The sequence below is a fragment of the Littorina saxatilis genome, linkage group LG13 (genome assembly GCF_037325665.1).
Source record: "Littorina saxatilis isolate snail1 linkage group LG13, US_GU_Lsax_2.0, whole genome shotgun sequence".
NCBI lineage: Eukaryota > Metazoa > Mollusca > Gastropoda > Littorinimorpha > Littorinidae > Littorina > Littorina saxatilis.
This window is the reverse complement of record NC_090257.1, coordinates 43,531,717-43,553,293: the sequence shown is the minus strand read 5'-3', so window position 1 is coordinate 43,553,293 and position 21,577 is coordinate 43,531,717. Positions and strand designations below refer to the sequence as shown.

General features: G+C 48.2%; 1 protein-coding gene across 1 annotated transcript in view; it reads left to right on the top strand.

The window, feature by feature from the left end:
* Window positions 1–21,577, top strand: part of LOC138945809 (collagen alpha-2(IV) chain-like) — a gene marked incomplete in the record, with an annotated part of 73,741 nt that overhangs the window by 41,367 nt on the left and 10,797 nt on the right. The window contains 10 exon segments of the mRNA XM_070317318.1: window positions 1,405–1,566; window positions 9,404–9,499; window positions 12,610–12,699; window positions 13,620–13,753; window positions 14,534–14,840; window positions 16,089–16,142; window positions 16,631–16,816; window positions 17,153–17,286; window positions 18,555–18,699; window positions 21,056–21,172. Of these exon segments, the coding sequence (XP_070173419.1) occupies window positions 1,405–1,566; window positions 9,404–9,499; window positions 12,610–12,699; window positions 13,620–13,753; window positions 14,534–14,840; window positions 16,089–16,142; window positions 16,631–16,816; window positions 17,153–17,286; window positions 18,555–18,699; window positions 21,056–21,172 (1,425 nt within the window).

Here is a 21,577-nt window from a genome sequence, read left to right as displayed (position 1 = left end):
GGTTAGCCTGTAACCCTGACCCTAACCCTTTTAGCAAGAGGGTTAGAGTTAGGGCTAGCCTGTAACCCTGACCCTCACCCTTTTAGCAAGAGGGTTAGAGTTAGGGCTAGCCTGTAACCCTGACCCTCACCCTTTTAGCAAGAGGGTTAGAGTTAGGGCTAGCCTGTAACCCTGACCCTCACCCTTTTAGCAAGAGGGTTAGAGTTAGGGCTAGCCTGTAACCCTGACCCTCACCCTTTTAGCAAGAGGGTTAGAGTTAGGGCTAGCCTGTAACCCTGACCCTCACCCTTTTAGCAAGAGGGTTAGAGTTAGGGCTAGCCTGTAACCCTGACCCTCACCCTTTTAGCAAGAGGGTTAGAGTTAGGGCTAGCCTGTAACCCTGACCCTCACCCTTTTAGCAAGAGGGTTAGAGTTAGGGTTAGCCTGTAACCCTGACCCTCACCCTTTTAGCAAGAGGGTTAGAGTTAGGGTTAGCCTGTAACCCTGACCCTCACCCTTTTAGCAAGAGGGTTAGAGTTAGGGTTAGCCTGTAACCCTGACCCTCACCCTTTTAGCAAGAGGGTTAGAGTTAGGGTTAGCCTGTAACCCTGACCCTCACCCTTTTAGCAAGAGGGTTAGAGTTAGGGTTAGCCTGTAACCCTGACCCTCACCCTTTTAGCAAGAGGGTTAGAGTTAGGGTTAGCCTGTAACCCTGACCCTCACCCTTTTAGCAAGAGGGTTAGAGTTAGGGTTAGCCTGTAACCCTGACCCTCACCCTTTTAGCAAGAGGGTTAGAGTTAGGGTTAGCCTGTAACCCTGACCCTCACCCTTTTAGCAAGAGGGTTAGAGTTAGGGTTAGCCTGTAACCCTGACCCTCACCCTTTTAGCAAGAGGGTTAGAGTTAGGGCTAGCCTGTAACCCTGACCCTCACCCTTTTAGCAAGAGGGTTAGAGTTAGGGCTAGCCTGTAACCCTGACCCTCACCCTTTTAGCAAGAGGGTTAGAGTTAGGGCTAGCCTGTAACCCTGACCCTCACCCTTTTAGCAAGAGGGTTAGAGTTAGGGCTAGCCTGTAACCCTGACCCTAACCCTTTTAGCAAGAGGGTTAGAGTTAGGGTTAGCCTGTAACCCTGACCCTCACCCTTTTAGCAAGAGGGTTAGAGTTAGGGCTAGCCTGTAACCCTGACCCTCACCCTTTTAGCAAGAGGGTTAGAGTTAGGGTTAGCCTGTAACCCTGACCCTCACCCTTTTAGCAAGAGGGTTAGAGTTAGGGTTAGCCTGTAACCCTGACCCTCACCCTTTTAGCAAGAGGGTTAGAGTTAGGGTTAGCCTGTAACCCTGACCCTCACCCTTTTAGCAAGACATATGTCAAGATGAGCCACACAGGGAGTAGCACTAATACTTGCACTCAATGTACCTGCACACAGGTATGGACGGTGACGGAGGAGAGTCAGGTGTGCCTGGTATCCCAGGTGAGAGCGGCCCCCCTGGTCTGCGCGGTCAGGATGGATTCCCAGGTGTGAAGGGAAGACAGGGAGAGCCGGGCCGCCCAGGTGTCGATGGCAGGGAGGGCCAGCCAGGAGACGATGGTGAGATTCCTTCCTCTTTCTGTTGCATCAGACCTGGTGGCCAAGTCTGGTTGTATCTCATTCTCCTACTTTCCCCACCTTGTCATTGTGGTCAAGTCTGGTTGTATCTCATTCTCCTACTTTCCCCACCTTGTCATTGTGGTCAAGTCTGGTTGTATCTCATTCTCCTACTTTCCCCACCTTGTCATTGTGGTCAAGTCTGGTTGTATCTCATTCTCCTACTTTCCCCACCTTGTCATTGTGGTCAAGTCTGGTTGTATCTCATTCTCCTACTTTCCCCACCTTGTCATTGTGGTCAAGTCTGGTTGTATCTCATTCTCCTACTTTCCCCACCTTGTCATTGTGGTCAAGTCTGGTTGTATCTCATTCTCCTACTTTCCCCACCTTGTCATTGTGGCCAAGTCTGGTTGTATCTCATTCTCCTACTTTCCCCACCTTGTCATTGTGGCCAAGTCTGGTTGTATCTCATTCTCCTACTTTCCCCACCTTGTCATTGTGGCCAAGTCTGGTTGTATCTCATTCTCCTACTTTCCCCACCTTGTCATTGTGGCCAAGTCAGGTTGTATCATTCTCCTACTTTCCCCACCTTGTCATTGTGGCCAAGTCTGGTTGTATCTCATTCTCCTACTTTCCCCACCTTGTCATTGTGGTCAAGTCTGGTTGTATATCATTCTCCTACTTTCCCCACCTTGTCATTGTGGTCCAGTCTGGTTGTATCTCATTCTCCTACTTTCCCCACCTTGTCATTGTGGCCAAGTCTGGTTGTATATCATTCTCCTACTTTCCCCACCTTGTCATTGTGGCCAAGTCTGGTTGTATCTCATTCTCCTACTTTCCCCACCTTGTCATTGTGGTCAAGTCTGGTTGTATATCATTCTCCTACTTTCCCCACCTTGTCATTGTGGCCAAGTCTGGTTGTATCTCATTCTCCTACTTTCCCCACCTTGTCATTGTGGCCAAGTCTGGTTGTATCTCATTCTCCTACTTTCCCCACCTTGTCATTGTGGCCAAGTCTGGTTGTATCTCATTCTCCTACTTTCCCCACCTTGTCATTGTGGCCAAGTCTGGTTGTATATCATTCTCCTACTTTCCCCACCTTGTCATTGTGGTCAAGTCTGGTTGTATCTCATTCTCCTACTTTCCCCACCTTGTCATTGTGGTCAAGTCTGGTTGTATATCATTCTCCTACTTTCCCCACCTTGTCATTGTGGTCAAGTCTGGTTGTATCTCATTCTCCTACTTTCCCCACCTTGTCATTGTGGCCAAGTCAGGTTGTATCATTCTCCTACTTTCCCCACCTTGTCATTGTGGCCAAGTCTGGTTGTATCTCATTCTCCTACTTTCCCCACCTTGTCATTGTGGCCAAGTCTGGTTGTATCTCATTCTCCTACTTTCCCCACCTTGTCATTGTAGTCAAGACTGGTTGTATCTCATTCTCCTACTTTCCCCACCTTGTCATTGTGGCCAAGTCAGGTTGTATCATTCTCCTACTTTCCCCACCTTGTCATTGTGGTCAAGTCTGGTTGTATCTCATTCTCCTACTTTCCCCACCTTGTCATTGTGGCCAAGTCTGGTTGTATCTCATTCTCCTACTTTCCCCACCTTGTCATTGTGGCCAAGTCTGGTTGTATCTCATTCTCCTACTTTCCCCACCTTGTCATTGTGGCCAAGTCTGGTTGTATATCATTCTCCTACTTTCCTCACCTTGTCATTGTGGTCAAGTCTGGTTGTATCTCATTCTCCTACTTTCCCCACCTTGTCATTGTGGTCAAGTCTGGTTGTATCTCATTCTCCTACTTTCCCCACCTTGTCATTGTGGTCAAGTCTGGTTGTATCTCATTCTCCTACTTTCCCCACCTTGTCATTGTGGCCAAGTCTGGTTGTATCTCATTCTCCTACTTTCCCCACCTTGTCATTGTGGTCAAGTCTGGTTGTATCTCATTCTCCTACTTTCCCCACCTTGTCATTGTGGCCAAGTCTGGTTGTATCTCATTCTCCTACTTTCCCCACCTTGTCATTGTGGCCAAGTCTGGTTGTATCTCATTCTCCTACTTTCCCCACCTTGTCATTGTGGCCAAGTCTGGTTGTATCTCATTCTCCTACTTTCCCCACCTTGTCATTGTGGCCAAGTCTGGTTGTATCTCATTCTCCTACTTTCCCCACCTTGTCATTGTGGTCAAGTCAGGTTGTATCTCATTCTCCTACTTTCCCCACCTTGTCATTGTGGCCAAGTCTGGTTGTATCTCATTCTCCTACTTTCCCCACCTTGTCATTGTGGCCAAGTCTGGTTGTATCTCATTCTCCTACTTTCCCCACCTTGTCATTGTGGTCAAGTCTGGTTGTATCTCATTCTCCTACTTTCCCCACCTTGTCATTGTGGTCAAGTCTGGTTGTATCTCATTCTCCTACTTTCCCCACCTTGTCATTGTGGTCAAGTCTGGTTGTATCTCATTCTCCTACTTTCCCCACCTTGTCATTGTGGCCAAGTCAGGTTGTCTTCTTCTTTTCGATCGCCGATCACACTTGGAGTCCAGATCTTGAGATATAATTAGTGGTCCTCTGCAGCGCAGCCACTGGCCCGTACAGCTTGTTGTGCAGGGACTCCGGCAATGGCCAGATTTCCTCTCTCAGCACCTGGTGGTTCCTGCAGTCTCGTAGGATGTGGGCCGTGTCCTGCTCTGCTTCTCCACAAGAACACATGGGGGAGGGCACAACATGCAGCTTCCCGTGGAGATGCTGGTTAAGTCTGTTGTGTCCCGTTCTCAGGCGGAAGATGACCACCTGCTGTGGTCTGGATAGCAGGTGGTAGCTGTCCTGTGGCTGGGGCGTCCTGTGCAGAGACTTAATGATGGTCTTCATCTCTGTCAGGCTCACAGGGTTGTTCTCTTGCTCATCTTCTGCACCCAGCTTTGCCATCCTGTCCGCCTCTTCGTTTCCTTGTACACCACAGTGGGAGGGGATCCATTGCAGTACTGTCCTCAGGCTCTTGATGTTGTGTAGAGCGTGTTCCAGCTGAGGCAGTTTGCTACTGGTCATTGCTTGTAGTACTGACAGAGCGTCAGTCAGGAAGACCACCTGGTTGTCATGGTTGACTCTGTCGTTGATGGTGTATGCTGCATGGATCAGTGCTTGTACCTCAGCTCTGTAGTTTGTACAGTGGAGGCCTGTTGGTATAGCCTCTGCTTGCCTCTCTCCACTGGGGTACTGGACATACACCCCTGCTCCTCCATTTTTGACGGCCTCTGTGGCTGACCCATCAGTATACACCCGTATCCATGCTTCTTGGGGGTACCTTTCTTCAAGCATGGCAAGAGTCAGGGCTTTTTTCGTCGCATTGCTCTGCTCGTCCTTTGTTGTGAGGTAGGGGACATTGGTCTGTATGTCCAGGTTTCCTTGTCTGTCTTCCCAGGGAGGGGCGTCAAGGGAGAAAGATGGTGGCTCCACTAGCTCTGGCATCTCTGTCTGATGTTTCTTCTGCAAAGCCCTTGCCTCCAGAGCGAAGCTCGATCTTTTCAGCCTGCCTAAGGACATCTTCTTGAGTCTGTCACTCATTGGATGGTCATGAGTGCACTGGTACTTGGTGGCTTGTACCATTGTTTTGCAGTCTCGCCTTTTGCTCAGTGGAGGAATGCCAGTCACCTGTTCCATCTTCTGTATGGGTGTTGATTTCATTGCGCCCGTGATGATTCTCAGCGCTTGGTTCTGTACTTTGTCTAGGGCCTGCTGGTGTGTCTTGGCTGCTGTTGCCCAAGAGCTTGATCCGTACTCGAGGTGCGGTCGTACAGTCCCCTGGTAGACTGTTTTCAGGATCTTCTCGTTTGCACCCCAGTGTGATCCTGCCAGCTTCCGCATGATGTTTAGTTTTCTCCTGGCCTTTCCCTCTGCATTCATGATGTGTTGTTTCCAGGTCATGCGCTTGTCATAGGTGACCCCCAGGTATGTTTGCTGGTCTTCAAATTTCAGGGGTGTGTCCCCCAAGGTCAGTTTGCCAGGTGTCGCTTTGGCAGAAAGTGTGAAGAGAGTGGCAGTGGTCTTCTCCCTGTTGATGGTCACACACCAGTCTTCCGCCCACGCTGCAACCTTTCCTAGGGCAAGTTGCATCCTGTAGGTTGCTGTGGTTGCATACTCTTCCGAGCACCAGAGAACAAGGTCATCAGCATACAGTGCCGCTTGGACTCCTTTGGGCAACTCTGGTACCAGGTCGTTAATGAAGAGTATGAATAGCGTGGGGGAGAGTACTCCTCCCTGTGGAACTCCTTGGCGTAGTAGCACCTTTCGGCCACAGTGACCGTCCACCAGCACTCTGGCCTTTCGGTTGTGCAGGTACGACTTGGTCCACTGGTACATGTTGCCTTTGACGCCGGAACGTAGGAGCTTCACAAGGAGTCCATCTTTCCAGACCTTGTCGAAGGCCTTCTGCAGATCAATGAAGGTGGCCAGGGTGACCTTCTGGGCCTGGTAAGCATCCTCTATGACCTGGCTAAGGTGTGTTGTCTGGTCCTCCGTACTTCTGTGCTGTCGGAAGCCGGCTTGTTCTGGGACGATGATGCTTTCTGATTCCAGGTACAGCTGCAGGCGCTGGTTGACAATGCGCTCCATGGTTTTGCATACGCAGCTTGTCAGGCTGATGGGTCGGTAGCTCAGGGTTTTGGTCTTGTTTTTCCCTTTCTTTAAAACTGGGATCATCCTGGCTTCCTTCCAGCACTGAGGTACCTGTCCCTGTCTCCAGCTGAGGTTGAAGATGCCCAGTAGTTTCTGGAGGGCCGAGTTGCCTATGTGTTGCAACATCTCATTCGTAATGTTGTCTGGACCTGGAGACTTCTTCTTTTTGAGCTTCTTGATGGCATTCTTCAGCTCGGCCATGGTGATGTCTTGTTGCATGGCATCCTGCACGTTTCTTTCTGTTCTTTCTCTAATTTCTGTTCTGACTTCCTTTTGTAGAGGCAGGGGTATGGTGGTGTCGCTTTCTCCCCGATATGCTTGGGCGAAAGCATTGGCAGCGGCTTTTCCAGTGAGTGTTCTTCCTTCCTCCTCCAGGGTGATCTTCTGTCCCTTGTTGCCCTCTTCATTCAGTGCTCTTGTAAGTTTCCAGAGCTTTGTTGTGTCTTTTTCCATATTCAGCCCTGCCGTCTTTTCTCTCCAGCCTCTTCTCTTGCACTCTAGCTTTGTCTTCAGATGTTTTGCTTTGCTTTCTTGGAGTTTGATGTTGTTCTCCTGGCTAGGGTTCGTCTCTGCCTCTTCTCTCATTCTTGTGAGTGCATCGTGCGTCTTCTGCAGCTCATCGGACCAGTATGGGATGTAGTCCTTCCTCACTCCACGTGGGATGCTGTCCTTGGCTGCCTGGATTATGCTAGCATTGAACTCCTTTATCACGTTGTTGATGTTTCTCCCCTCTGTTTCTATGGCTCTGGTCAGCTCATTTGTTCGTACGTTGAACAGTCCCCACTTTGCCTTTTTGTAGTTCCACCTCGGGTGTTGTGGATGCTCAGATGCTGAGTCTCTACTGATGGTAAGGAGAACTGGGCGATGGTCGCTTCCACCCAGCTGTTCATCCACTTTTCTTGAGATGGTTTTGTGGATGTCATCCGTGCACAATGCCAGGTCTGGTGTTGTTGTTGAGTGCCAGCGGCGCGAGTAGAAGGTAGACGGATCTGTGGGGTCGTTGACAAGGATCAGGTGGTTGTCGTCCTGCCAAGATTCAATATCTTCTCCTCGCCTGTCTAGTGTTTTATACCCCCAACTCTGGGACTGGCTGTTAAAGTCTCCAGCGATGAGGAAGCCGCTGTCAGGGACCTGGATTGTGTCAAGCGACAGCATCTTGTCGTTGGGGCAGTAGTAGTTGACGATGTTCATCTTGCTGTCATTGGTCGTTATCTTGACTTCTATGTACTCTGCTTCTTCCATGTATCTGTTGGTTTCACTGGCATTTATGTTGTTCCTGACCAGAGTCATCACTCCTCCTTTCTTCCTCCCTTGTCGGTCACTCCTGAACACCTGGTACCCTCTGATCTTAAAGGGCTTCCCTTCTTGCAGGTGTGTTTCCTGAATGCAGCAGATGTTGATGCTGTTTTCATAGAGGAAGTGCTCTAATTCTTCCTTCTTATTGGATACCCCCTCTGCATTCCAATGCATGATGTTAATAGTGGGGTTGTCCTTGGCTCTGCTGTTTTTCCGGCCAGTCGCTTTCCTTTCTCGTCCCCTGGCTCCACAAGACGAGATGAAGGGACCTCCAGTAGCTGAGGGTGGACTCCTTTGAGGCGCGGAGCCCGGCGCTGCACCTGCCTGGTGGATCCTCACAGGGCGAGCACCATTACTGTCAATTCTGTCTCCAAGTGTCATAATGGCAGTTGATGCGTAGTGTTGTGGTTTGTTGGAGTGCGCCGTGCGGCCCAACACATACGTCTTCAGCACTCGAGGTTTCTGTCAGGGTTACCTCACCCTTAGCTCATGGCCCAAGGACCTGCCCTGTGAGCACAAGGTTGGTCCATATTAGTCTGGCCTCTACCTTTCGACCTGTCCAGCTTGGGAAGCCCTGCCAGGAGTTTACACTCCCGCTGGCATAGCTCTTAGGGTCACCGAGACACGCAAACCACCACACCACGTTAAGGAATGGACCATGTGGTGGCAAGTCTGGTTGTATCTCATTCTCCTACTTTCCCCACCTTGTCATTGTGGTCAAGTCTCTTTATACAAGTGCTCCCTATGGTGAAAGGACAGCCAGAAGTGTCCCAATACTACAGGTGGCCACTCGTTTCAGGGAGAGTTGGGTCAATTTATATCATTTTCCCACTATGTTTGTTGGTTTGTTTGTTCGTTCATGGGCTGAAACTCCCACGGCTTTTACGTGTATGACCGTTTTTACCTCGCCATTTAGGCAGCCATACGCCGCTTTCGGAGGAAGCATGCTGGGTATTTTCGTGTTTCTATAACCCACCGAACTCTGACATGGATTACAGGATCTTTTTCGTGCGCACTTGGTCTTGTGCTTGCGTGTACACACGGGGGTGTTCGGACACCGAGGAGAGTCTGCACACAAAGTTGACTCTGAGAAATAAATCTCTCGCCGAACGTGGGGACGAACTCACGCTGACAGCGGCCAACTGGATACAAATCCAGCGCGCTACCGACTGAGCTACATCCCCGCCCCATATCATTTTCCCACTATAAGACAACATGTTTTCTTTTGATCAAACGATGAACAGTGTATCGTTTAGTTGGCTGCTTTTCCCTGCTGCGTCAATCATGCAAATCTTCTTGTGAACCGCCCGCCACCAAGACTGGCCATGAACAGTGTAGTAGTATGCCTACCTTGTTTTAACGTCATGTCATGAGCAGACCTTGCTGTTCACACCCCAAGAAGGGAGATTAGCTCAGTGGATCTGTCTGATTGAAGACAATGCTATAAAAGTCTGCATAATCTGTTAGATTGAATGGGTCTTGTAAAAATGTATCTTAGCAGAGCAGTATCAGAGTGAAGCCTCATATGATCGGTGAGTTTTCTGGATATTTATGGGTTTATTACTGTTTTGTTGTTGTTGTTGATATTTATGGGTTTTTTACTGTTTCATTGTTGTTGATATTATCGGTTTATTACTGTTTTGTTGTTGTTGATATATATGGGTTTATTACTGTTTTGTTGTTGATATTTATGGGTTTATTACTGTTTTTTTGTTGATATTTATGGTGTTATTACTGTTTTGTTGTTGTTGATATTTATGGTTTTATTACTGTTTTGTTGTTGTTGTTGATACTTATGGGTTTATTACTGTTTTATTGTTGTTGATATTTATGGTGTTATTACTGTTTTTGATATTTATGCTGCTGTTTTTTCCCACAGGACGGCCAGGACTTTCTGGTTTCCCCGGTCAGGACGGTCTGCCTGGTCTGCCCGGCATGAAGGGAAACCGTGGACCTAGTATCCCCGGTGAACCAGGTAAGGGTTTGTTCTGTCTCTACGTCACGGTGATTACAGGACATAGTTATGTGTTATGAATGGAAACCGTGGACCTGGTATCCCCATAGGGGTTTGTTCTGTTTCTACGTCATGGTGAAAGAGATAAAGTGTGTCTCTTTTTGTCTGTCCATCTGTCTTCCTCTCTTTCTGTCTGTCTCTCTTTTGTTCTCGTGTCTGCCCTCTTTCTGGCGGTCTGTCTGTCTATCTGTCTGTCTGTCTGTCTGTCTGTCTGTCTGTCTGTCTGTCTGTCTGTCTGTCTGTCTGTCTGTCTGTCTTTTGTTCTCGTGTCTGCCCTCTTTCTGGCGGTCTGTCTGTCTATCTGTCTGTCTGTCTGTCTGTCTGTCTGTCTGTCTGTCTGTGTGTCTCTCTTTTGTTCTCGTGTCTGCCCTCTTTCTGGCGGTCTGTCTGTCTATCTGTCTGTCTGTCTGTCTGTCTGTCTGTCTGTCTGTCTCTCTTTTGTTCTCGTGTCTGCCCTCTTTCCGGCGGTCTGCTCTGTCTGTCTGTCTGTCTGTCTGTCTGTCTGTCTGTCTGTCTGTCTGCCTCTTTCTCTGTCTCTTTCTCTGTCTCTCATACACACACTTCTGCACATACTGACATTACGCTGTACAAAACTTTCAAGGTGAGACCGTACAGTATTTTGTGTACAACGATATGATTGCACACAAATTTAAACAAGTCGCGTAAGGCGAAAATACAATATTTAGTCAAGTAGCTGTCGAACTCACAGAATGAAACTGAACGCAATGCCATTTTACTCGTAGCATCGTCAGGCCACCGCTCATGGCAAAGGCAGTGAAATTGACAAGAAGAGCGGGGTAGTAGTTGCGCTAAGAAGGATAGCACGCTTTTCTGTACCTCTCTTTGTTTTAACTTTCTGAGCGTGTTTTTAATCCAAACATATCATATCTATATGTTTTTGCAATCAGGAACCGACAAGGAATAAGATGAAAGTGTTTTTAAATTGATTTGGACAATTTAATTTTGATAATAATTTTTATATATTTAATTTTCAGAGCTTGTTTTTAATCCGAATATAACATATTTATATGTTTTTGGAATCAGCAAATGATGGAGAATAAGATAAATGTAAATTTGGAGCGATTTATAAATTTTTATTTTTTTTTAAATTTTCCGATTTTTAATGACCAAAGTCATTAATTAATTTTTATGCCACCAAGCTGAAATGCAATACCGAACCCCGGGCTTCGTCGAAGATTACTTGACCAAAATTTGAACCAATTTGGTTGAAAAATGAGGGCGTGACAGTGCCGCCTCAACTTTCACGAAAAGCCGGATATGACGTCATCAAAGACATTTAATAAAAAAAATGAAAAAAACGTTCGGGGATTTCATACCCAGGAACTCTCATGTCAAATTTCATAAAGATCGGTCCAGTAGTTTAGTCTGAATCGCTCTACACACACACACAGACACACACACACACACACATACACCACGACCCTCGTCTCGATTCCCCCCTCTACGTTAAAATATTTAGTCAAAACTTGACTAAATATAAAAAGACCATGAAGAAGGATGCTACCTGCCTTAAAAAATCCAAAACGAAACACACACGAAAGAAAAGGCAAAGTAATAAGGACTGAAAGAGCCTGCATGCATGCAACTGAAGTATAAAAAAAAAGAAAGAAAAAAGAAGTAACTTGAGTTCAGCCACTGTGTCAGTATTGTGCTGCATGTCTGTGGCCACAGCAGGTGTAAACCTCTACAGAATACAGAATACAGAACAGTCTTGACGTGGCCGTCTTGTGCTGCATGTCTGTGGCCACAGCGGGTGTAAACCTCTACAGAATACACAATACAGAATACAGAACAGTCTTAACGTGGCCGTCTTGTGCTGCATGTCAGTGGCCACAGCAGGTGTAAACCTCTACAGAATACACAATACAGAATACAGAACAGTCTTAACGTGGCCGTCTTGTGCTGCATGTCAGTGGCCACAGCAGGTGTAAACCTCTACAGAATACACAATACAGAATACAGAACAGTCTTAACGTGGCCGTCTTGTGCTGCATGTCAGTGGCCACAGCAGGTGTAAACCTCTACAGAATACACAATACAGAATACAGAACAGTCTTAACGTGGCCGTCTTGTGCTGCATGTCTGTGGCCACAGCAGGTGTAAACCTCTACACAATACACAATACAGAATACAGAACAGTTTTAACGTGGCCGTCTTGTGCTGCATGTCAGTGGCCACAGCAGGTGTAAACCTCTACAGAATATACAATACAGAATACAGAACAGTCTTAACGTGGCCGTCTTGTGCTGCATGTCAGTGGCCACAGCAGGTGTAAACCTCTACACAATACACAATACAGAACACAGAACAGTCTTGACGTGGCCGTCTTGTGCTGCATGTCTGTGGCCACAGCAGGTGTAAACCTCTACAGAATACAGAATACAGAACAGTCTTGACGTGGCCGTCTTGTGCTGCATGTCTGTGGCCACAGCAGGTGTAAACCTCTACAGAATACAGAATACAGAACAGTCTTGACGTGGCCGTCTTGTGCTACATGTCTGTGGCCACAGCAGGTGTAAACCTCTACACAATACAGAATACAGAACAGTCTTGACGTGGCCGTCTTGTGTTGCATGTCTGTGGCCACAGCAGGTGTAAACCTCTACAGAATACACAATACAGAACAGTCTTGACGTGGCCGTCTTGTGCTACATGTCTGTGGCCACAGCAGGTGTAAACCTCTACAGAATACAGAATACAGAACAGTCTTGACGTGGCCGTCTTGTTGCATGTCTGTGGCCACAGCAGGTGTAAACCTCTACAGAATACAGAATACAGAATACAGAACAGTCTTGACGTGGCCGTCTTGTGCTGCATGTTTGTGGCTACAGCGGGTGTAAACCTCTACAGAATACAGAATACAGAACAGTCTTGACGTGGCCGTCTTGTTGCATGTCTGTGGCCACAGCAGGTGTAAACCTCTACACAATACAGAATACAGAACAGTCTTGACGTGGCCGTCTTGTGTTGCATGTCTGTGGCCACAGCAGGTGTAAACCTCTACAGAATACACAATACAGAACAGTCTTGACGTGGCCGTCTTGTTGCAGGTCGCCCTGGTAACCCAGGTCGGGACGGTCTTCCCGGTCTGGATGGACTGCCCGGTACCAAAGGAGGCCCCGGCCCCATGGGGGCTCTGGGTAAGCACTTGGACATACCTCTTACCTTTTTGTTTTACCTGTTACCTGGCTCTAGGTAAGCACTTGGACATACCTCTTACCTTTTTGTTTTACCTGTTACCTGGCTCTAGGTAAGCACTTGGACATACCTCTTACCTTTTTGTTTTACCTGTTACCTGGCTCTAGGTAAGCACTTGGACATACCTCTTACCTTTTTGTTTTACCTGTTACCTGGCTCGGTAGGTAAGCACTTGGACATACCTCTTACCTTTTTGTTTTACCTGTTACCTGGCTCGGTAGGTAAGCACTTGGACATACCTCTTACCTTTTTGTTTTACCTGTTACCTGTTACCTGTTACCTAGGTAAGCACTTGGACATACCTCTTACATTTTTGTTTTACCTGTTACCTGTTACCTGGCTCTAGGTAAGCACTTGGACATACCTCTTACCTTTTTGTTTTACCTGTTACCTGGCTCGGTAGGTAAGCACTTGGACATACCTCTTACCTTTTTGTTTTACCTGTTACCTGTTACCTGGCTCTAGGTAAGCACTTGGACATACCTCTTACCTTTTTGTTTTACCTGTTACCTGGCTCTAGGTAAGCACTTGGACATACCTCTTACCTTTTTTTAAAATTTACCTGTTTTCTGGCTCTAGGTAAACACTTTTTATATTACCTGTTACCTGTTACCTGACTTGGGGCTGGAGCAGTGGTCTTGAAATGTGTAAACTTTGATGAATGTATAAAATTGGATTAATATGTAAAAGTGGATTAACATGTAAAAGTGGATTAATATTTAAAAGTGGATTGATATTTAAAAGTGGATTAATGTTAAATTTGATACTTGTGTCTTGCAGACCTATTTTTTGTTGTTGAAAATGTAAAATATTCACAGACGGAGAAACTACGGGATGACACAGAGGTGTATGTTGTTGACAGGTCTACCTGGCTTACCTGGCTTGCGAGGAGAGGACGGGCGGCCAGGTGAGAACGGGAGGATGGCAGCGCCGGGCCGCAAGGGACAGAGAGGCGAGGAAGGCGTACCTGGAACATCAGGAGAACCTGGTCGCCCTGTAAGTCTGCGTTTCGTTTTATTCAGGTTTTTGTTGAATGAGTGAGAGAGACAGTGAGTGATTAATTGATTGATTGTTTCATCGAATTGATTGATTGATTGATTCATTCATTCATTCATTCATTCATTCATTGTTTCATTCATTCATTCATTCATTCATTCATTCATTCATTGTTTCATTGATTGATTGTTTGGTTGATTGATTGATTGATTGATTGATTGTTTCATTGATTGATTGAATGATTGATTGTTTCATTGATTGATTGATTGATTGATTGATTGTTTGTTTGTTTGTTTGTTTCATTGATTGATTGATTGTTTCATTGATTGATTGAATGATTGATTGTTTGGTTGATTGATTGATTGTTTGTTTGTTTGTTTCATTGATTGATTGATTGATTGATTGATTGATTGATTGATTTATTGAATGATTGATTGATTGATTACAATGAGTAGTTTTTGTTCCCTTTGACTTGTTTTCTTTCTTGATGAATTGAACTGATCTGTGAAGTAGTGATTAAGGGAATAGTGGATAAAGTGACGGGAGGGGGTGTGTTAAGTGACGGGAGGGGGTGGGTATTGGTGTAAATGGATGTATGTGTAGCACTAGCATGTAAAACATTTACTGTTGAGGTATGCTATCAGCAAAGGGTGTAGCAATGTCAAAACAAATACTGTTGAGGTATGCTATCAGCAAAGGGTGTAGCAATGGACCCTCAAAGTGGTGAACCAATGACCGTTACCAACGTGTCTCAATGACCTTTACCAACGTGTGTCTCAGGGCCTGCGAGGACCCCCAGGACTCAGTGGGCGGCCAGGTCAGAGCGGTGACCGCGGTCAGGACGGTCTGCCAGGTCTGGACGGTCGCCCCGGCCCCAAGGGAGAGGACGGTCTGCCCGGCCGTCCCGCTCTGCCTGGTCGTGAGGGTCGCCGTGGTGACGACGGTCGGCCCGGTGAGCCTGGCTTTTCCGGTGAGCAAGGTCGTCGTGGTGACGATGGAGAAAACGGTTTCCCTGGGCAACGGGGACGTCCCGGCAACCCTGGATTTGACGGCCGCCCTGGATTCCCTGGGGAGCCTGGCCAGCCTGGTGAGTGTACAGTCTGCTTCACCACAACCCCCCTCACACACCCCTCCCCCCATACCACCCCCCTCACACACCCCAACATACCACCCCCCTCACACACCCCAACATACCACCCCCCTCCCCCCATACAACCCCCCTCACCACCCCCCTCCCCCCATACAACCCCTCACACACCCCAACATACCACCCCCCTCCCCCCATACAACCCCCCTCACACACCCCAACATACTACCCCCCTCCCCCCATACAACCCCCCTCACACACCCCAACATACCACCCCCCTCCCCCCATTCAACCCCCCTCACACACCCCAACATACCACCCCCCTCCCCCCATACAACCCCCCTCACACACCCCAACATACCACCCCCCTCCCCCCATACAACCCCCCTCACACACCCCAACATACCACCCCCCTCCCCCCATACAACCCCCCTCACACACCCCAACATACCACCCCCCTCCCCCCATACAACCCCCCTCACACACCCCAACATACCACCCCCCTCCCCCCATACAACCCCCCTCACACACCCCAACATACCACCCCCCTCCCCCCATACAACCCCCCTCACACACCCCAACATACCACCCCCCTCCCCCCATACAACCCCCCTCACACACCCCAACATACCACCCCCCTCCCCCCATACAACCCCCCTCACACACCCCAACATACCACCCCCCTCCCCCCATACAACCCCCCTCACACACCCCAACATACCACCCCCCTCCCCCCATACAACCCCCCTCACACACCCCAACATACCACCCCCTTCCCCCCATTCACACCCACTCACACACCTCAACAAGTCCCTCCGAATCGCTCTACACACACACACACACACACACACACACACAGACACACACACGCACATACACCACGACCCTCGTCTCGATTCCCCCCTCGATGTTAAAACATTTAGTCATAACTTGACTAAATGTAAAAAAGATGAGGTTAATGTATGACACAACGTGTGGTTGAGGAATCTGTTGATCTTAAAGGGGCAGAAAGGAAAGGTAGTTTGTGTGAGTGTGGTTGAAAGGTAGTTTGTGTGAGTGTGGTTGAAAGGTAGTTTGTGTGAGTGTGGTTGAAAGGTAGTTTGTGTGAGTGTGGTTGAAAGGTAGTTTGTGTGAGTGTGGTTGAAAGGTAGTTTGTGTGAGTGTGGTTGAAAGGTAGTTTGTGTGTGTGTGGTTGACCGATTGATCGATTGATGATTGATGATCGATGATTGATGATGATGTCAACAGGTGACAGCGGTCTTGTGGGTCCCCCTGGTCCTGACGGTGCACCTGCTCCTCCAGGTAAAGATTGTAACACCTGTTGTCTTGCACACCTGTAGTCTCAGGTAACTTCTTCTGTCTCAAGTTGTTTCTGACAGCTTACTGCTGTGCAGGCTGTGAAATGAGCATCAGCGTGTGGTGCAACTAAATATAGAAACATTTTTTGCTGCAAATATTTTGTTTCTGACTTTCCTTTTTGGCACTACCAGTTTGTTAATTAAAAAAGCTGTGAAAAAAACTGTCATACATGTACAAATCCCTTTGTGCAAAAACATGAGTGAACGTGGGAGTTTCGGCCCATGAACAAAGAAGAAGAAGAAGAAGATTTGTCGCCAGTCAGTCAGTTTGTTGGTGTTGTGGCAACGTTGTCGCCAGTCAGTCAGTTTGTTGGTGTTGTGGCAACGTTGTCGCCAGTCAGTCAGTTTGTTGGTGTTGTGGCAACGTTGTCGCCAGTCAGTCAGTTTGTTGGTGTTGTGGCAACGTTGTTACCAATGTGATTGATGTATCAGGTCGACCCGGGCCACCCGGAGAGGACGGTCTCCCAGGGTTACCAGGTCTGTCCGGCCAACCCGGCTTTATGGGAGAGGATGGTCAAAACGGTCGCCCCGGGCGCAAGGGAGAGCGAGGAGAGCCGGTGCAGAGACTGCGCGGTGCCAAGGGGTCCTCTGGTGACCCCGGCTTTGGTGGACGTCCCGGTTAGTTGTGTGTGTGTGTGTGTGTGTGTGTGTGTGTGTGTGTGTTTAGGTGTGTGTGCGTGCATGTGTGTGTGTGTGTGATGTGTGTTGTGTGTGTGTGTATATGTGTGTGTGTGCATGCATGCATGTGGGTGCGTGTGTGTGTGTGTTTGGGTGTGTGTGTTGTGTGTGTGTGTATATGTGTGTGCATGCATGCGTGTGGGTGCGTGTGTGTGTGTGTGTGCATGTGTGTCTGTGTGTCTGTGTGTGCATGTGTGTCTGTGTGGTAGAGTGGTACCTTTTTCTCAGTGTGAATGACACAAAATTAACCTCTGAGTAAATGTGTTGTACCACCAGGTCGTGATGGAGCCAAGGGAATGGACGGGCTGGATGGGTTGCCAGGTCTGCGCGGAATGAAGGGCGAGTCGGGTCGACCCGGGGCATCAGGGTTACCAGGACAACCGGGGCAAGACGGTTTCCGTGGTGAAGAGGTCAGTGTCATGACAGTGTTACCTCCACTGTCACTGTCGGTGTGATACAGGTAGTCTTAACATACAGGTCACTGTCAGTGTGATACAGGTAGTCTTAACATACAGGTCACTGTCTGTGTAATACAGGTAGTCTTAACATACAGGTCACTGTCAGTGTGATACAGGTAGTCTTAACATACAGGTCACTGTCAGTGAGATACAGGTAGTCTTAACATACAGGTCACTGTCAGTGAGATACAGGTAGTCTTAACATACAGGTCACTGTCAGTGTGATACAGGTAGTCTAAACATAAAGGTCACTGTCAGTGTGATACAGGTAGTCTTAACATACAGGTCACTGTCAGTGTGATACAGGTAGTCTTAACATACAGGTCACTGTGATACAGGTAGTCTAAACATACAGGTCACTGTCAGTGTGATACAGGTAGTCTTAACATACAGGTCACTGTCAGTGTGATACAGGTAGTCTTAACATACAGGTCGCTGTCAGTGTGATACAGGTAGTCTTAACATACAGGTACATTTACAGGCGCTACGAACAAAACCTTGTAAAACTGATTTGTTAAGCGGGTGCACGAGATCAAAGAATGTGCTTTCGCTGCATTACCGCTACATTGCCGCTACATTGCCGCTACATTGCCGCCACATTGCCGCTACATTGCCGCTACATTACCGCTACATTACCGCTACATTACCGCTACATTGCCGCTACATTACCGCTACATTACCGCTACATTGCCGCTACATTACCGCTACATTGCCGCTACATTGCCGCTACATTACCGCTACATTACCGCTACATTGCCGCTACATTGCCGCTACATTGCCGCTACATTACCGCTACATTACCGCTACATTACCGCTACATTACCGCTACATTCCCGCTACATTGCCGCTACATTACCGCTACATTACCGCTACATTACCGCTACATTGCCGCTACATTGCCGCTACATTAACGCTACATTACCGCTACATTACTGCTACATTGCCGCTACATTGCCGCTACATTACCGCTACATTACCGCTACATTACCGCTACATTACTGTGATTCCGGGTGACATACCCGACACAAGTGGAACTATTTTCCTGTAAGAGAGCGACAGTTCCATCATATTTTTGTGATCCTATGTTAGGTCATTTACAGCAAGATATTAATTATTAAAGAATAATCATGTTTGTGAACAAGGATAGCAAAGACTGACCTTATTTGTGGCCAAAGCCTATGGCAACACCTCATTTGTGTGACATGTGTGGTACCTTGCAGGGCGAGCCAGGCCTACCTGGATTCAACGGTCTACCTGGTCTACCTGGGCGGAATGGTCTACCTGGCGTGGAAGGCATCAAGGGCTACAAAGGAGAACCCGGCTTCTCCGGCCGTCCCGGTCTGCCTGGATTCAAGGGAGATATCGGTCAGTCCGGTCTTTGTGTGGAGGGGGGGGGGGGGGGGGTGGGGAGTGGAAGGGGAAGGGTGTGGTGTGGAGATGGGCTTTGTGGGTATGAAGTAGAGTGTGAGGGGGGGGGGGGGGGTGGGGAGTGGAAGCGGGAGGGGAAGGGTGTGGTGTGGAGATGGGCTTTGTGGGTATGAAGTAGAGTGTGAGGGGGGGGGGGGGGGAGTGGAAGGGGGAGGGGAAGGGTGTGGTGTGGAGATGGGCTTTGTGGGTATGAAGTAGAGTGTGAGGGGGGGTGGGGAGTGGAAGGGGGAGGGGAAGGGTGTGGTGTGGAGATGGGCTTTGTGGGTATGAAGTAGAGTGTGAGGGGGGGGGGGGGGGTGGGGAGTGGAAGGGGGAGGGGAAGGGTGTGGTGTGGAGATGAGCTTTGTGGGTATGAAGTAGAGTGTGAGGGGGGGGGGGTGGGGGTGGGAAGGGGGAGGGGAAGGGTGTGGTGTGGAGATGGGCTTTGTGGGTATGAAGTAGAGTGTGAGGGGGGGGAGGGGAAGGGTGTGGTGTGGAGATGGGCTTTGTGGGTGTGAAGTAGAGTGTGAGGGGGGGGAGGGGAAGGGTGTGGTGTGGAGATGGGCTTTGTGGGTATGAAGTAGAGTGTGAGGGGGGGGAGGGGAAGGGTGTGGTGTGGAGATGGGCTTTGTGGGTGTGAAGTAGAGTGTGAGGGGGGGAGTGGAAGGGGGAGGGGAAGGGTGTGGTGTGGAGATGGGCTTTGTGGGTATGAAGTACAGTAAAACCTGTCAAATAAGGACACCCTTGGGACCAGACAAAAGTGTCCTTATTCTGCAGGTGTCCTTATTAGACAGGTGCAAGTAAACGCGACAAAGTCAAGTTGAGAGAGAGAGAGAGAGAGAGTACTGCACATGTACATGTACATTTATAAGAAAAACAGAAGCTGTTTAGATTAAATAGAGAAACATTTAATATTGACTGTTGTAAAACAAGTTTCAGGCATGGTACTCTCAAAAACGAAAATCCAAACAAAAAAAGAAAAAAAAAATCTGCTGATTGACTTGAGATTATTATTTTTTCTTACTCAAGCCTTGTTATCTTTCACTTATATCCCTCTCAGCTTCAAGGAGAGGGCACTAAACACATTTGAATTAGTAAAAGGTCGCCTGAGCGGCCCCCTGGACCCCCGGCTTTATTTCAGCTGAAACTGCCATTCCTTCAGTACCATGCCTGAGTTTAAAAACTTGTGATAATGCATGTTTCAGCTACTAGGTACTGCCCTGCCTTTGATCTGGCCGCACACACAGATTTCCACTCTGTTAAACTCGGTCACTGACCGGTCACTGACCCCGATGCAGGAAGTGTTTCCTCTCTCAGATATTATTATTATTATTATTATGAACATTTGTGCGCCTAATCTAAATATAGCCCTAGGCGCTTACAAAATATAAAATACATAGTGAACATTATACGAAACACAAATCGACAAGGACTCATACACTCACAGACAGGCGCACAGCCAGAACGTGACGCACTCACTCATACCAACTACAGGCACATGCATTCTAGACGGAAAAACAGTCGTAAATAAATAAATAAAGTATTGGATACATAAAGTTTGTTGAGAGAAGAAGAATAGAGCTGGAAAGGGAAGAAGAAGGAGAAAGAAAGAGACAGATCAAGGACCGGCAGGAGAGGGTGATGTGTGGTCATTAACGGACTAGTGAGGGAAGAGGTGTGTTTTGAGTGAGGTTTTGAATGATTGCATAGATGTGGAGTGCCTGAGTGAATGCGGGAGTTAGGGTTAGGGTTAGGGGAACCACCTCTCATGGCAAAAACTGGGTCATTGACCCCTGGGAAGAAGGTCGTGTCTTTTAACAAGGCCACCCAGCTATCACAATGCCTTTGATCTGGCCGCACACACTTATTATGGACCCAAAATACGTGTCCGCGTCCGTAATGCCGAGGTGGCCGTAACGTACAGGTGTTTTACAGTGTAAAGCAGTCCGTGCCGAGACTGACTGTCCGTATTCTGCGAGTGTCCGCTAAGTCCAGTGACCGTATTTGACAGTTTTCACTGTAGAGTGTGAGGGGGGGGGGGGGGGGGTTGTTACATTGTAGTGTTGTGTGAAAAGGATGGGTGGGTGGAAGGTGTGTCAGAGAGACAGACAGAGAGAGAGAGAGGTGCGGGGAGGGGGGAGGTGGGGGAGGGAGAGTGGCATTGAAGTTAGTGCTGTTGTTAGCACTGAATGGTGAAGATCACCAGGGATAACTTGGGGTCTGACATGTATGTTGGCACTCTACTGTCGATATAAGCAAGGTGTGTACCAGTGATTGTTGCTGAAAGCAAGGTGTGTACTGTAATTGTTTCCAGGTGAGATGGGCCCGCCAGGTGTGGCCCCTCCATTCAACTCCACGGACGTGCAGGGTGAGCGCGGGGAACCTGGACTTGAGGGCTTTAATGGTCTACCTGGCTTCCCTGGAGATCCAGGTAAATACTGCTTTCCTTACACACACACACACACACACGCATGCATGCGCACTGATACACACACGCATACACATGCACACATGCATGCACGCCCACAAACATAGACACACGCATGCATGCATGCGCACTGATACACACACACACACACACACATGCATGCATGCCCACAAACATACACACGCATGCATGCATGTGCACTCATACACACACATATAATTATGTGCACATGTACATGCACACACAAATACCAAACAGAAAGCAAAGAAATAGATCCAAAAGTTGCCTAGGTAGCCAGCACTTGATTCTATAGACAGGTACACAAAAGTCATGGTTAACACCTGTGTGGGCTTCATCGTTAACACCTGTGTGTGTTTCATCGTTAACACCTGTGTGTGTTTCATCGTT